This window comes from Mobula birostris, chromosome 7 (assembly GCF_030028105.1).
Source record: "Mobula birostris isolate sMobBir1 chromosome 7, sMobBir1.hap1, whole genome shotgun sequence".
Taxonomy (NCBI): domain Eukaryota; kingdom Metazoa; phylum Chordata; class Chondrichthyes; order Myliobatiformes; family Myliobatidae; genus Mobula; species Mobula birostris.
In genome coordinates, this window is record NC_092376.1 from 43,900,665 (window position 1) to 43,915,302 (window position 14,638).

Consider the following 14,638-nt stretch of genomic DNA (forward strand, 5'->3'; position numbering starts at 1 on the left):
TTGCAGGAAAAAAATCTTCTGTAACTAATACCTCCTCTGTATGCATGGAAACAGTCTGATTTAGCTGCATTAATAACACGTTGACAATTATTGAAGGACATACACATGCTTGAAGAGCAAGAACTGTTCCACTTGGAACAGCTACAGAAAAGGAAGTTTAAGTTGGAGGATATAATTGCCACATATATGGTTAAAGTTAATGTGCTAAGGGCTTCAAGTGTGGAGAGTGCTCCAGCAGGATAGTCCTATGGTGCAAATTCTTATATTGAAGAGAACCGGAGAAAAACAAACCAGTCAGCATGAGTGTTGATCCATTTGTTCATCAGTTGTTTGCGATATATGAACAGGACCCCCAAGAGGTAGTTCAGGGTGTTTTCTCTCAGCCTGCACTAATAAAGCCCTCTGAACTTCTGTCATATCCAACAGCTCAAGGGGCTCATAGTGAGAAGATTGCCTTCCTAAAGGAAAATGGTGTCTGCTTTGGCTGCTTGTGTACGGAACACATCAGCAAGGATTGCAGGAAGCATCTTTCATGCAATGTTTGCAGTGGCAAGCATCCCAGCATACTTCATATTCTAATGAAAAGGGTGCAGAATTAAAACTAGCTGTGAAAGAATCTGACACAGCAGTGAGTAGTGTCCTGGTATCTAATGGCCTTACATTGGCTGGCAACCGTGATTGTAAACTTCCCATATTTCTGGGATGTGAAGGGTACTTATGCCTTCCTACATCAAGGAAGTACAGCAGTGTTCTACACTGTGGGCCTTATGGACAACCTCAATCTCACAGAAAAAAGGACGCACATTCTCTTAAAACACAATGGGTCAAGAGAAGGTCATGAGTAGCGATATTGTTTCAGGATTGGAAGTTTCTGGCTTAGATGGTGAAAACTGTTGTGAACTACCTTACATCTGTACAAAGGAAAGTTGCTCTGTCCATAGAAGGAACATTCCATGACAGAGAGATCTCCAGGGCTGTTCTCACTTGAAACGTGACCTTTTACCGGAGATTGATTCTGAAATTAAGCTGCTGATAAGAACTAATGTGCCTGAAGCTTTGGAGCCGCTGCAAGTGATTTGCAGTGTTAATAATGGACCTTACATAATTAGAACAATGTTGGGTTGGACTGTCAATGAACGACTGACAGGTGACCATGGTGATGGAAGAGTCGGTATGCGCAGCCTGAGCTGAGTTAACAGGATCTCAGTTTTGAACTTGAATGAACTTTGGCAGCAGCAGTTTAAGGCAGACCTCAAGCTCATGGAGCTGGTTGCAAATTCTGCAAACTGGTGAATGGCCACTACCAGATCAGTTTACCTTTGAGAAAGAAGGAAGTTAACATGCCTAATAATAGGAAGATTGCTGAACATGTGCTCTATATCTAAAGAAGAGGTTTAGGAAGGATTTGTCATTTCACTCTGACTACACATCTTTCATGAAGCAGAGGATCTGCAAAGCAGTGATGGCCAAGTCTGGTATATTCCACATCATGGTGTTTATTAGCCCTGAAAAGGGAAAATTCATGTTTGACCATGGAGTGACTTCTCAGGGAATATAACTTAATGCTCAGCTTTCACATGGATGAGATCTTACAATAACTGAATTGAAGCAATAACAGTTCAGAAAAGAACCAGTGGTGTTGATGGCAGATACTGAATTGATGTTTCAGCAGGTTTCAGTGGAATATGGTGGACTTTAGAATTGCGGTACATCTCTTTCGAGCAATTTCATCATCGAGCTGTGCCATTTTCGTTCTTAGGAAATGTGCAGAAGATAATAAGGAATAGTTCAGCTGCGAGACAGTGGATAAGGTTTTGCCTTGCTCTTACGTTGATGACTGCCTTGTATCTCTATCATAGCCTTGTTTCCATTTGTGCTAAAGGTGGCCTTGGACTGTTAAAGTAGATAAACAACAGTCATGGTGTGCTAGTTGTGATACCAGAAGAGCAGAGAGTGAAAGACACAAAGGATTTTGATCAAGATATACCTTCAGTGGAGAAAGTACTGGGTGTGCAATGAGATGTACGCAGTCTGATACTTTCAAGTTCAAGATCACAATCCAGGATGGACCACTCACCAGAGGGAGGATCCGCTTCACAGTTAATTTCATCTATGATCCTTTAGGAATCTTAAGTTCTGTGGTGCTAACTGCTAAAAGGATTTTACAAGATCTATGTAAGAAAGAACTTGGCTGGGATGACACTATACCAGCATTAAGTTGCTCATGAGTAGACAAACTGGCTGGAAGAACTCTGGCAGTTGGAAGATTTCAAGGTTGTTAGATGTTTGAAGCCCCTGCATTTTTTTTTTGGAGAAGTTACTGCTAAACAATTATACCACAAGCAAAGAAAGCAAAGACAGCTATGGAGCAGTGACCCACCTATTGTTGCACAACATGTACTGTCAGGTGCACAGTGCTTTTATCATGGGAAAACCTAGGGTAGCTTCATTGAAGTTAGTTTCCCTCCCTTGTATAGAGCTCACCGCTGCTATGATGGCAAACTGAAAGGACAGGTTGAGGAGGAGGAAGCTGCATGTGCAGCTTCGTGACACAGTTTTTTTGGACTGATAAGACTTCTCTGCTGAAGTATATCAAGGATGAAGCTTCCAGGTTCCGAACCTTCATTACAGTGTTTCGGAAACTCTTAAGGTCTCACAAGCATCTCAATGCAGGTATGTAAATATTTAAAGCAACCCAGCAGCTGTGACCTCGAGAGGGTTGAAGTTAAAAGCATTCCTGAAGGATAAAACATGGGTCTCAAGGCCTCAGTATCTTCTTCAGCCTGAAAGGGAATGGCTTGTGAGTCCCGATTGTTTTGGAGTACTCCTGCTAGATGATCTGTAAGTCGGGAGGAGTGTTATAATGAATGCCCTGTAGATTGAAGAGGGAGTGGACGCAGTAATACGTATGATCTATCACTTCTCGTCTTGGACCCGTTTGAGGAAGACAGTGGCCTGGAGTCTTAGATTTAAGAACCTGTTCTTGTTGCTTAGTTGGAAGAGGAAGCAATTGAACATCATTCTTCCTTAGTCTGAATTGGGTGAAGAAAAACAAGGGTATTCTTTAGAGGGAGAGAGGTTGAGAAGGCCAAATATCAGAATGGCTGAAAAAAAGGTAATTGGGTTTTGCCAAGGAGAGGTATTTCCAGATGAATTCTCAAGTTTGGAAAGGGGAGAAAATGTGAAAGCAGCCATGTTTTCAAGCTCATTCCAGTCCTTGAAGACAGTGTCTTGAGAGTTTGTGGTTGGCCTGGTAGGGCAGCCATGCCTGAAGAGTCTAAACATCCTGTAATACTGGCAAAGGACCTTCATATCTCAGGCCACATTCTGAGACATATACATCAAGAGGTGGGACATGGTGGCCCTAACCACACATTATCCAGGTTGTACCAAAAATGCTGGATTTCCAGTGGTAGTACAGCTATAAGAAGAATCCCGTCTAGGTGTGTTGTTTATCACAGGTTGCACACAGCTCCTGGGTGCCAGCAGAAGGCAGATCTACCTCCGGACAGAGTCTCTCCAGGTGAACCTTCGTTCACATGTGTAGGAGTGGACTATTTTGGACCTTTTGAAGTGAAGAGCAAAAGGAGTACCGTGAAGAGGTATGGGGTCATATTTGCCTTTGTAGCTATACGAGCTGCTCACATTGAAGTTTCAACTTCTTTAGACACAGATTCCTTTGTTAATGCACTTTGACACTTTATAGCATGATGAGGACAGATTCGTGCACTGCACTCTGATAATGCAACAAACGTTGTTGGAGATGAACTTGTGTTGAGAGAAGCCATTGAGAAGTGGAACCATTCACAGATTAGTGACGCCCTGCTTCAGGAAGGAATTAAGTGGATTTTTCACTCCTGGTTGGCTCATTTCATGGGGGGAACATGGGAGAGATTGATTAAGTCTGTACAAATGGTCCTTAATTCCACCATGAAGGTACAGAAGTTTGACAGAGGGTTTCCAAATAGTCCTTTGCAAAGTAAAGGCTAATATCAATGGTTGTACAATTACAAAGGCATCCTCTGACCACACTGAATTAGAAGCATTAACACCCAATGATCTGTTGCTTTTGAAGACCTTACCACCAGGAGAGTTCCAAAAGGAAGATATTTATCCTTGAAAACATGTCAAACTTGTTTTACAAATGGTGGGTCAAGGAGTACTTGCAACAGTTACAGGAACATCAGAAATTGTCAGGTATAAGATGCAAATTCCTCCTAGGAGTCATTGTTCTAATAGTTGATGACACAGCACCTTGCAAGTCATGGATTATGGGAAGAAACATTCAAGTCTTTCCAGACAGAAGAGGATTTGTGCAGCAGGTGCGCATCAAAACCAAGACCAGCTGCTTGGGGGCATGCCTATAACCAAGATCTTTAGTTTACAGAAGGCAGAGGTTTGAGGAGCTACAGCTCTAGAAGCTTCATGGCTTCAGAGAGTGATGGTAAAGATCACTCTGTACTGAGCTAAGTGCTGGTAACCTCTGGCCTAAATTACTCTTGCATGACATGTCTAGAAGAAGAAAGGGGACAGTTGCATAAATGTTAAGATATTTATCCTTGAAAATTCCATGTCTCCTATTTTAGTCATACGTAGTTATAATTATTATAGTGTAATAGTTAGGGGCTGGGATGTAGGAACCATAGATTTATTTTCTGTCTGTCTGTATTGTATTTTGTATTGCGCGTTTATAATGGATTACAGTAAGTTGTCATGTGGGTTGGGACATATTCGTGCTTTGACCTAGTTAGTTTAGCTTACAGTAAGTTGTCATGTGTGGTAGTTACATATTCGTGCTTTGACCTAGTTAGTTTAGCTTAGTTGATGGGGAGTGAGCTGGGGATGATATTTTTTGTTAACTGTTATTTTGGACGCTAATTACTTTTATTACTATATCACTAATTTAGTTTTGTTAGTTTTTTATCGTTATATAAGATTGTTCGTCTTTGCTGGTTTCATAATAAAGGATCAAATGTACATTTTTCGAATCCAGACTGTTTTGGGGGTAAGGGGGGTGGGGATCCTATCCAGTATTAGAAAGGTGTACCTAATAAAGTGGCCACTGAGTGTATTTGCCTGAACATTTTAATGGTGTAACCTGTTTCATCATCATATTTGTAAGTTTAATAGCTCTATCAACTAAATTATGTGGTTTTATGATTTGTATATAGACAATAAAGCCTTTCGGTATGCTGGCTATGTGTACGTTTTCAAAATTCATCCTGAGCAGTCCAATATGCACGATCTATCTTACTGTTTCGCTTTAATGGGATCATTTAGTAAGTGCTACTTTCTGCGTTTCTTCTTTGAGTTGCAAGTTCATTTAGCACAGCTGATTATTTAATATGCGTAGGAATACTGATTGTGCATAATAAAACCAGTACCATTTTAAATGCTGTGGTCTTGGACAAACTTGGATGAAAGAACAAGACCGCTTGCAATTATTATTTTCATCGCATTGATTGATATTAGATATAAAATGCTTGACATGTATTCTCTTTACTTTTTAGGGGTATATTCGTCAGTGTCGCAAACATACAGGGATGTTTGCTGAAGAACAGTTGACTACCATTTTTGGGAACATTGAAGAGATTTACAAATTCCAGAGGAAATTTCTGAAGGACTTGGAGAAACAGTTCAATCGAAATGAGCCTCATCTGAGTGAAATAGGGTCCTGTTTCCTTCGACATGTATGTCAAATGCATAGTTGTAATTTAATGTGCACAATCTTGACTTGATTCCATTATCGATTCAATTTCATGCCAGAATGTATATTTTCTACACATCATTTCATCCTCTTAATTTGGATTTCAGTTAATTAACAAATTTTAGGATGTAGAATTTATTTGAATAGGTACCTATAATTTAACAGCAGTAGACCATACTTAAAAATGCCTTCATATTTGTGGATTTTTAAACGTGATAGCTATAAGTGGCGATGAATTGTGAATTACGACCTTTCTGTCTAAACTGTAATCTTCTTGAGTTTGTTTCTGATTTTGTAGATTATCGCTACATACTTTTATTCTAGATACTTCCTTGGTTTCAGCACCAGCAAAACCCACAATACTGCCCCCCCCACCTCATTTTTATGTTTTCTGGAGTATAGCTTTTCTTATTTTTTTTAAATACGTTTTTCAAAATTGGACGTTCATTGCCCATCCTAAATAACTTTGATCTGAGTCACTTGAGAGACCATTTCAGAAGGAATTTAATAACCTAGTGTATTGAGGGGCTAGAGCCAAGGACTGACTGGCAGTTTCCCTCCTTTGAATGATACCAGGTTCTGTTTTTAAATTGCACTCGGAGGGTTGTTCAAGTGTGGAACAAACTGCCAGCAGAAGTGATAGATGCAGTGCTCAACTGTAACATTAACATTAAGCAAAGTTTGGAGGTGCATGGATCAGAGGGGTATGGACGGATATGATCGAGGCCCAGGTAGATGGGACTAGGCAGAAGCTCAGGACAGCATGGATTAGATGGCCTGTTTCTGTTCTGTAGTACTCTGACTCTATGTTATTGACTGAATTTAAATTCTACAAATGCCAAGGTAGGATTTAAACTCAAGTTCCGTGTATTGTTAGTCTAGGTATTGAAATTAATTGTCTGATAATTTAATTACTTTGCCATTATCATTCTCTAAATCATAATACTATCCACATAAAGTCCGGGATGAATCCTTACTGAAAAGTGTGCAATATCCTTTGATGTTTCTCTGTCCAACAACTTCCTTCCTTCCTAGCGTGTCGCACCAGACAGTCAGCCATTCTTGTCTGGCACGTAGTGTCAGGATTGGTCTCCTTTCGGATTAACTTGGTCACGATATGAATGTTCCTGACTCAACCCTTGTTTTTTATGAGGCCGAGTGGCTAGCTCGACGCTCAACCCGGCACAGATGGAAAGCGTGCTCGGGGGGTGCCCTGACTTGGATTCGAACTCAGGAGTCTTCGCTCCGAAGTCCAGCGCTGATGCCACTGCGCCACCAGCTGGCCAACAACTAAAAAAGACACATATAAGACTCAGGTTTTGGGCAATTAATGGATTTACTTACTAAAATTACGCAAGTGATATGTAATTTGTCACACAGGTAACACTGCAGTTGGTTGCTCTCTGGGTTTAAATTTAACAAAAATTATAATTTTTATTTAAATTGATCAGATATAAAGTTGTCATTCTTGAAACTAAACTGGTTTGGGCAATTGACAGTACAGCTAGTCCAGTGCTGAAACCAGAGACTCTACTCCGAGAGAAATAAAAGTAAAGATTTCATTATTTCTTCAATGTCTTTGATGGAATTCCATCATTTTGTTCCAAATTCTTTAGAGCAGCAAGCAGACAATATGCCTGTGAAGATTTAGTTAATACAAAACTGATTATTCGCCACTATTTATTTATCAGTAATGACTAATAATTAACCTCTGAAGTTTCCTTTTACTTACAGTTTCTGCAGCTCATTAAAATAAACACCATTGATCCCAACAAGCCCAAGGATCACTCAAGTTGCTGGCTTTATATTTTTAAAAAAATGCATAGTCATGAATCTCAGAGATATGCCCCTAATGTGAAAGTACAGGCAGAAATATGGGTGCAAACTTTGCGAACTTCATATCAAATTATTTGTGACTGTTTAATTTCCTTTTTGCTTTAGGCAGGATAGAAGGGTGTTTATTCACTAATCTCTATCCTGCCTATCTATCCTTGCGCAACAGGAGAGAAAATGAGTTGTACCCAATCCGTAGAGTTAGTAGGACTTGATGTTTCAATCCCTGTGGTAAATTGGCACTCTCAATGTTGGCAGTGGGCTTGGAGTGGTGACAAGGAGGGTAGGTACCTCATTGGGGTCATCAGGTGGGCACCCTTCTTCTTTGACATTTCGTTGATAAGCCCACAACTTCTCCAGAGGGCTCAATGGTGCTACCTGGCGTCCCAGATACACCCCTCTTAGTTCCATACCCTCCTGTCTTCATCTTGCAGCCCAGTTTTTTTTTCTTTTAATCCAAATCCAATTACTGCTTTCTTCTGCCGCATTTGACAAGGACTTGATTGCTTGTTGGAGTGAATAACCTCTCACCCCCATCTTTTTCAATAGACCGGTCATAGATGTAGCCACGAATCCCCTGCATCCCACTTCTACAGGGAAAATCTTGGTCTTCCAGCCGTTCTGGGCAGCTTCAGTTGCCAGTTCAGAGTACTTAGTCTTTTTCCTCTCATAAGCTCCTTCAACACAATCTTCCCATGGTACTGTCAATTCCACAACATATGCCAGCTTGGTTGTTGTGGACCTCAGGACCATGTCTGGCCGGAGTGTTGTAGCTGCAATGTCTGGGGGAAACACAAGCTTTTTTTTTCCAATTCCACGTCCATTTTCCAATTCCAAGCAACCTGCAGAATGCTTACCTCTTTTGATGTTATATGGTGCTCTGGAGGTTGGCTGCTGGTACAAATCTTGTGATGTGAACATTTCTTGCTGATGTTTGTGAGAGCATATTTGTGGTGATTCGCCTCTGTTCCAAGATTGATGCCAGCTGTCTGAGAACTTGATTATGCCACCAAGTGTACCGCCCCTGGGTGAGACTCGTGGTGCATCCCGTTAAAATGTGCCTTAGTCGTCCAGGTGCTTGACAAAGAGAGCAAGCGGGGTCTTCTCCCCACCACTGGTTCAGGTTCTGGGGTTTTGGTAGGAGGTCATAAGTGGCTCTGATGACAAAACTTAGCCGAGATCCCTCCATCTCCCAGATGTCACGCCAGTTGAGTTTCCTTTTTTCCAGGCTCTCCTGATTAGTCCATTGATCCTGCTTGGCCATTGAGACAGCCCTGGCGTGTCGCTCTGCCTCCTCCTGTCTTCTCACCTCCTTCACTACGAGTCGTCTCTTCTGCACTGATGTTGCCTTGTGCCATTGAAGAGCCTTTGGGACGAGCCCGAGCCCAGCTCTCCCAAGTTGGACTTGGCCAACCACATCCCTGAAGTGAAGAGCAGACTTAGCATTCTGAACGGCTTCAGATGGGGTTCACTTCCTCCCCGTTACCACACGGGGGGCTGCTGTTCGAATAACAGTATCTTCAGATTCAGTGAGGGTCATGACCAACCTTGCTTTGGTGCATTTGAATTCTTCCACAAGACTTGCAATTAGTAATTCTAATTTGCCATTCTCGTACAGTCCACCAGAACTTAAGCATCGTGGAAGTCCAAGCCACTTGTGTGCTGATCACTCTTAAGTACTGTTAAAGGCCACATGAGTCTTGGGAGTATGCCGAATTAGAAGCACCACAGCTTGAGTTTTCCTGGTAGCCAGGTCTTGATGATGCACGCTATGTACATGATGGTATCTTTTTCGAGTTGTTTAAACTGCTCAGTGTCCTTGAGCTTCGCATCATACCATTAGCCCAAGCTCTTCACTGGCATTTCTGACACAGTTGGGACAGATGTTCCGTCAATATGAAATTTTTGATCTGTGACTTGGCCTTTGACAATGGAGATGCTGCTGCACTTGTTGGACTTAATCTTCATCCTCGCCCATGTGATGTTTTGATGAAGCTTTTCCAGAAGTCTCTTGGTGCAGGGGACAGTTGTCGTCAGTATTGTTATATCATCCATATAGGCTCCTATCGGTGGTAACCATTGACCAAACTGTAGTCCTTTTCCTCCCGCAACCCATTTTGAGGCTCTGATAATGAGCTCCATTGCCATAGTGAAGGCCAATGGGGAGATGGTGCACCCCGCCATGATGCCTACTTCCAGTGGTTGCCACGCTGTGGTGAAGTCTAATGTTGTGAGACAACTTGCAGATCCTGAATGTAGTATTTTTCCAGATTTATTATTGTTGCAGGCATCTGAAAGAATTCGAAAGCAGTCCACAGTAGGGAATGAGGAACTGATCCATAGGTGTTGGCCAGGTTGAGGAACAAGGCATGCAGATCCTTTCCTTCTTTCTTAGCCATCTGGATTTGATGCCATATCATGCTGGTATGTTCAAGGCATCCCGAGAAGCCTGCTATGCCAGCCTTTTGGACTGACGTATCAATGAGTAAGTCTTTGTACCAACATGCTGAAAAGGATCTTGCCTTCCATGTTCAGAAGGTTTATTTGGCGAAACTGTTCGTTGGTGGACGAATTCTTTTCTTTTGGGATCAGAACTCCCCCCACTCTTCTCCAGGCTTTGGGGATCACTTGCTTTTCCCACACAACCCTCATGTTTTTCCAAAGGAATTTCAGAACACCGGGGATGTTCTTGTAGACACAATACGGAGCATCGTTAGAGCCTGGCGCTGATGCCGATCTTGTCTTCTTCACTGCCTTTCACCTCACTCAGCTCGGGAGGGCTGATGTTAAATTGATGTTGTGAGGGTGAGATTGGTGGAATGTCAGCTGGGACAAGTATTGGTTCATCTATTAGCTCATCAGTGTGGATGGTTCTGAGATGTCTTTCAACCTCTTCCTTTGATACTTTCAAGGATCCACTTTTCTCTTTTGTGAAAATGCCTTTCACATATTAAATGGATCTTCGTAGAAGTCTGTTCTTGCTTTTTCCTTCTTTTTGCTTCGCTTCCTTATATTCTCTGCCCTGCGCAGCTTCGAGGGCCTCTGTTTTAGGTCCTCTTGAAGGACGTTGATGCCCTCCCTTTCTTCTGCTGTTGCTTTTTTCCATAACTTCCTCAGGCCTCTTCTTTCTTTAACAAGTTGTTGGATTTCTTGGAGACAACGGGCTTTGGGGGGAGGAGGCAGATCTTTCCTGCTGACTCGTTCCTTCACTCCAGATTTCTCCTTTCCGTAGCTGTAGATCAGGTCACCCATCCTCTCCACCTTCTTTTCTGCTGATCCCTTGATGCCACTTAAGATCAGGCTCACATCTGCATTGATGGTTTCCCACTCCTTGCTGTTAGACCTTGGCCATTTCACCAACGGCTTATGTCCTTGTATGTTCTCCACTTTACGATGTACCTGGCTGTGTCTTGGACTACTGCTTGTTCCTGAAACTTCTTCCACATCCCGTAGGATGCTGATACTCTGTGGATTGTGGGTTTCTTCCTTCCACTGAGTTTCATCCGACTGATTTGACCTTCCTGTTAACAGAATCTGGTCAATGCGGAGCCCAGGGTTGGAGATTTTCAAGCATTTCTTCCGTCCTTGATGAGTTGATGTTACTTTAGTCCAGCCACACCTACAGGTCTGAAGAACATGTCCATTTGTTGGTTTCTCAAGAGTATTGCCACTTTCTTGATTCATTGTCGTGTCCATGCCAAGGTTCGTTACCGGGAGGTCAGTCAGAGACTCTTCTTGCGCCACCGCTCTCGCAGACTCTGGGGGTATACTTCTCTTTAAACTTTCCGTAGCCAAGTGAGGGTGGTTCTTGTGCCCTGACAAGGTGACGGAGTCTGCTGTTATGGGTAGCTTGCCCATAATAGCCCCATTGGGGTCTATTTCCTCCTGTCAGCTGTCTTTCCAGAAGCCTGCCATATCCATACCCATTCCCAACTTTCTTGAAATAGGTGGAAGAATTCTCTTTTCAGTTTAATCTACACTGTCTTTAAACCGAAATTATGGTAATTAAAGCGGACTAACTATCCCTACATCATCAATAAATGTAAAATCAACAAAAAAAATGGAGATGCTGCAAATCTCAAATAAAAATAGAACAGGCTGGAAGTTCACAACAGGTCAGCCAGCATCTATAGAAAAGAATCGTGTATCATTCCAGAACTGAGAAAGAGGCATACTCTAGTAAAACATTACACAGTATGTACAACATTACACAGAATGTGCAACATTAGCACACATTATACACACATAAATAAGCTTACCTGCCCCATTCACTACCCCACTATTTCACAGTATTGGATAAATTCCCTTTATTACACCCATTGCCCTCTCCCTTTATCTCTGCTATTTGATCTCGTGCTCGCGCGTGCGCGCGTGCTCTCTCTCTCTCTCTCCCCCCTCTCCCCCCTCTCCCCCCTCTCCCCCCTCTCCCCCTCCCTCCCCCTCTCTCCCCCTCTCTCTCCCCCTCTCTTCATCCCAGATCTAAACTACAGTAACATTCACACAAAATGCTGAAGGGATGCTACAGGCCAGGCTGCATCTGTAGGAAGGAATGATCAATGGGCATTTTGAGCTGAGACCCTTCATCAGGACTGGAAAGGAAAGAGAAGAAGCCAGAATAAGAAGGTGGTGGGGGGGGAGGGGAAAGGAATACAAGCTAGCAGAAGATAGTGAAGCCAGGTGAGAGGGAAGGTGGGTGGGTGGACGAGGTGAGATGAAGTGAAAAGCTGGAAAACGATAGGTGGGAAAGGTAAAGATCTGAAGCAGAAGGAATCTGATAGGAGAGGAGAGTGAATCATAGGAAGAAGGGCAAAGAGGGAAGTGATGGACAGGTGAGGAGAAGAGAAAGGGTGAGAAGGGGGCCAGAATGGAGAATGGAAGAAAATGCGAAGAGTATGGGGGAGGAAGTTACTGGACATCCGAGAAATTGATGTTTGTGCTGTCAGGCTACCCAGATGGAATATGAGGTGTTGCTCCTCCAACCTGAGAATGGCCTCATTGTGACAATAGAGTAGGCCACAGACTGACTTATCAGAATGGGATATGGAGTTGAAATGGGTGGCCAGGAGGAAATGCTACCTGTTGTGGATGGAACGAAGGTGCTCAACAAAGCAGTCCCCCAATCTATGTCAGGTCTCACCAATGTAGAAGAGTCTGCAATAGGAGCACTGGGTACAGTAGATGACCCCAACAGACTCATAGGTGAGGTGTTACCTCACCTGGATGGATTGTTCAGGTCCCTGAATGGTGGTGAGGGAGGAGGTGACTGTTTGTTCATTTCCAGCATCTACAGAATCTCTTTGTGTCTATTCTTTCATTAGTTCTTTTTGGTACATTTAAAATGCCTTAGACCTTTCTTTGATTTTACTTTCCACATTTTTCTATAACCTTCTTTACCTTTTAATTTCTCTCTTATACTTTCTCCCTCCTCCCCCCTCCACCTCTCACCTCTCCTCCCACCCCCTACTCATACCTACCCCCTCAACCCTTTGTTTTGTCAGTTAGAGTCCCTTGTTCAAACTATAACCTAAATCATTGTAATCCTTCCTGACAGAGAAGATTTCCTCACTGAGTCTTTCCTGAATTCTTTCGTCATTGCACACTTTAAAGGCTTGTTTCTTATGTGGAGGATGATGCTCCAGCTCTACCCATTGGCAAGTTTTGCTCTGTATGAACACAAATTGTTATTCTTTGCTTATGACTGATGCAGTTGGATATGGTGGTAGATACACCATATTTATTGTGTGTCTACTGTACAATCATCTCCACTGTACTTTAGAGAAAGTGTATAATTCCAACTCAAGATATACATATATAAAATGCCTATGTTGAAATATATATTTTTATTTGTTGAAATGAGACAGTGGCTCTGAATTCAGCTATTTTTTAAGACATTCATTTAAGATGAGACATAATTAAGGATGGAATCTTTTTTTTTACCCATTTTAAATACATATTTTTCTTTACAGCAAGCTGAGTTTGGGATATACTCAGAATATTGCAATAATCATCCCAGTGCATGTCTTGAGCTTGCCAGACTAATGAAGCAAAGTAAATACCGTCACTTTTTTGAGGCTTGTCGACTGCTTCAACAGATGATTGACATTGCCATTGATGGCTTTCTTTTGACTCCAGTCCAGAAGATTTGTAAATACCCACTACAGCTTGCTGAATTACTCAAATATACTACCCCAGATCACAGGTATGAGAATTGGAGCTCCGTATGTATTAACCACATTATCTACAAAAAATAAAGTGCAAGGTGTTTTCTTCTGTCAGTGACCATACAATAATTTTGGTTAAGATTAGCATTACCAACATTCAAGACCAACTTCTAGTACAGAAAATTACACTGAAAAGGATCTTGAGTTTTAAAAGCACAAGATCTGAGAGTCTTCATATCATACTTGAATCAGAAGTCTGTACTCCTGCAACTATTATGAGTGAGGGATTCAGAATCCTTTTGAGTTTATTACACCTTTCTACCTGGTTACAATGACAGGCTAAATTTCTAGCTATTTATAATCCGATACCTTACTTCAGGTACCACTGTGATTAACAGCTTGTGTGAGGAAATTCACTTTGCCAAAGAAAATAATATGACTAATAATTCTCAACAATTCCTCCTTCCTGCATTAAATTAATTCTTAGTTGGATGTAAGATTTAAGTTTGCAAAGGGAGGAATGACATCCAATATTAATTTATTTTATAAATTTTGCATCCCTTTGATAGCTTTATTTCCTCCTCCTCCGCTTGTGAGTATTGGCCAGGGTACAAGAGTTGATGAATATATTTCAGTACTAAAATAATTGGAAATACTGTGAATATCCATGGAGAATGCTGGTATTTAATCATGTTGGCTTCAAACCAGCATCACTTTGTATGCTTACTTAAAATCCACAAATTCAGGGGAGATGAAAGATTAGGATGAGGAGAGGAAATCATTCTTAATTATCCATTATTCCACCTTGATGACCAGAGGATAATTTTGTCTCCTTACTAGCACTGAAATCAGTTAGAAAAGTAAAGGAATGGAAACAGGAAGATTTCAATATATTTGTTTCCACCCATTTTGTTCTAACCATTTGAGAACTTTAAAA

General features: G+C 41.8%; 1 protein-coding gene across 8 annotated transcripts in view; it reads left to right on the plus strand.

Moving 5' to 3' along the window:
* LOC140200153 (spermatogenesis-associated protein 13-like) overlaps positions 1–14,638 on the plus strand; it is a 256,449-nt gene that overhangs the window by 223,897 nt on the left and 17,914 nt on the right. For all 8 annotated transcript variants that reach the window (XM_072263027.1, XM_072263028.1, XM_072263025.1 and 5 more), the window contains 2 exons: positions 5,511–5,690; positions 13,507–13,739. In XM_072263027.1, coding sequence (XP_072119128.1) covers positions 5,511–5,690; positions 13,507–13,739 — 413 coding nt within the window. The remainder of the gene's footprint in view (positions 1–5,510; positions 5,691–13,506; positions 13,740–14,638) is intronic.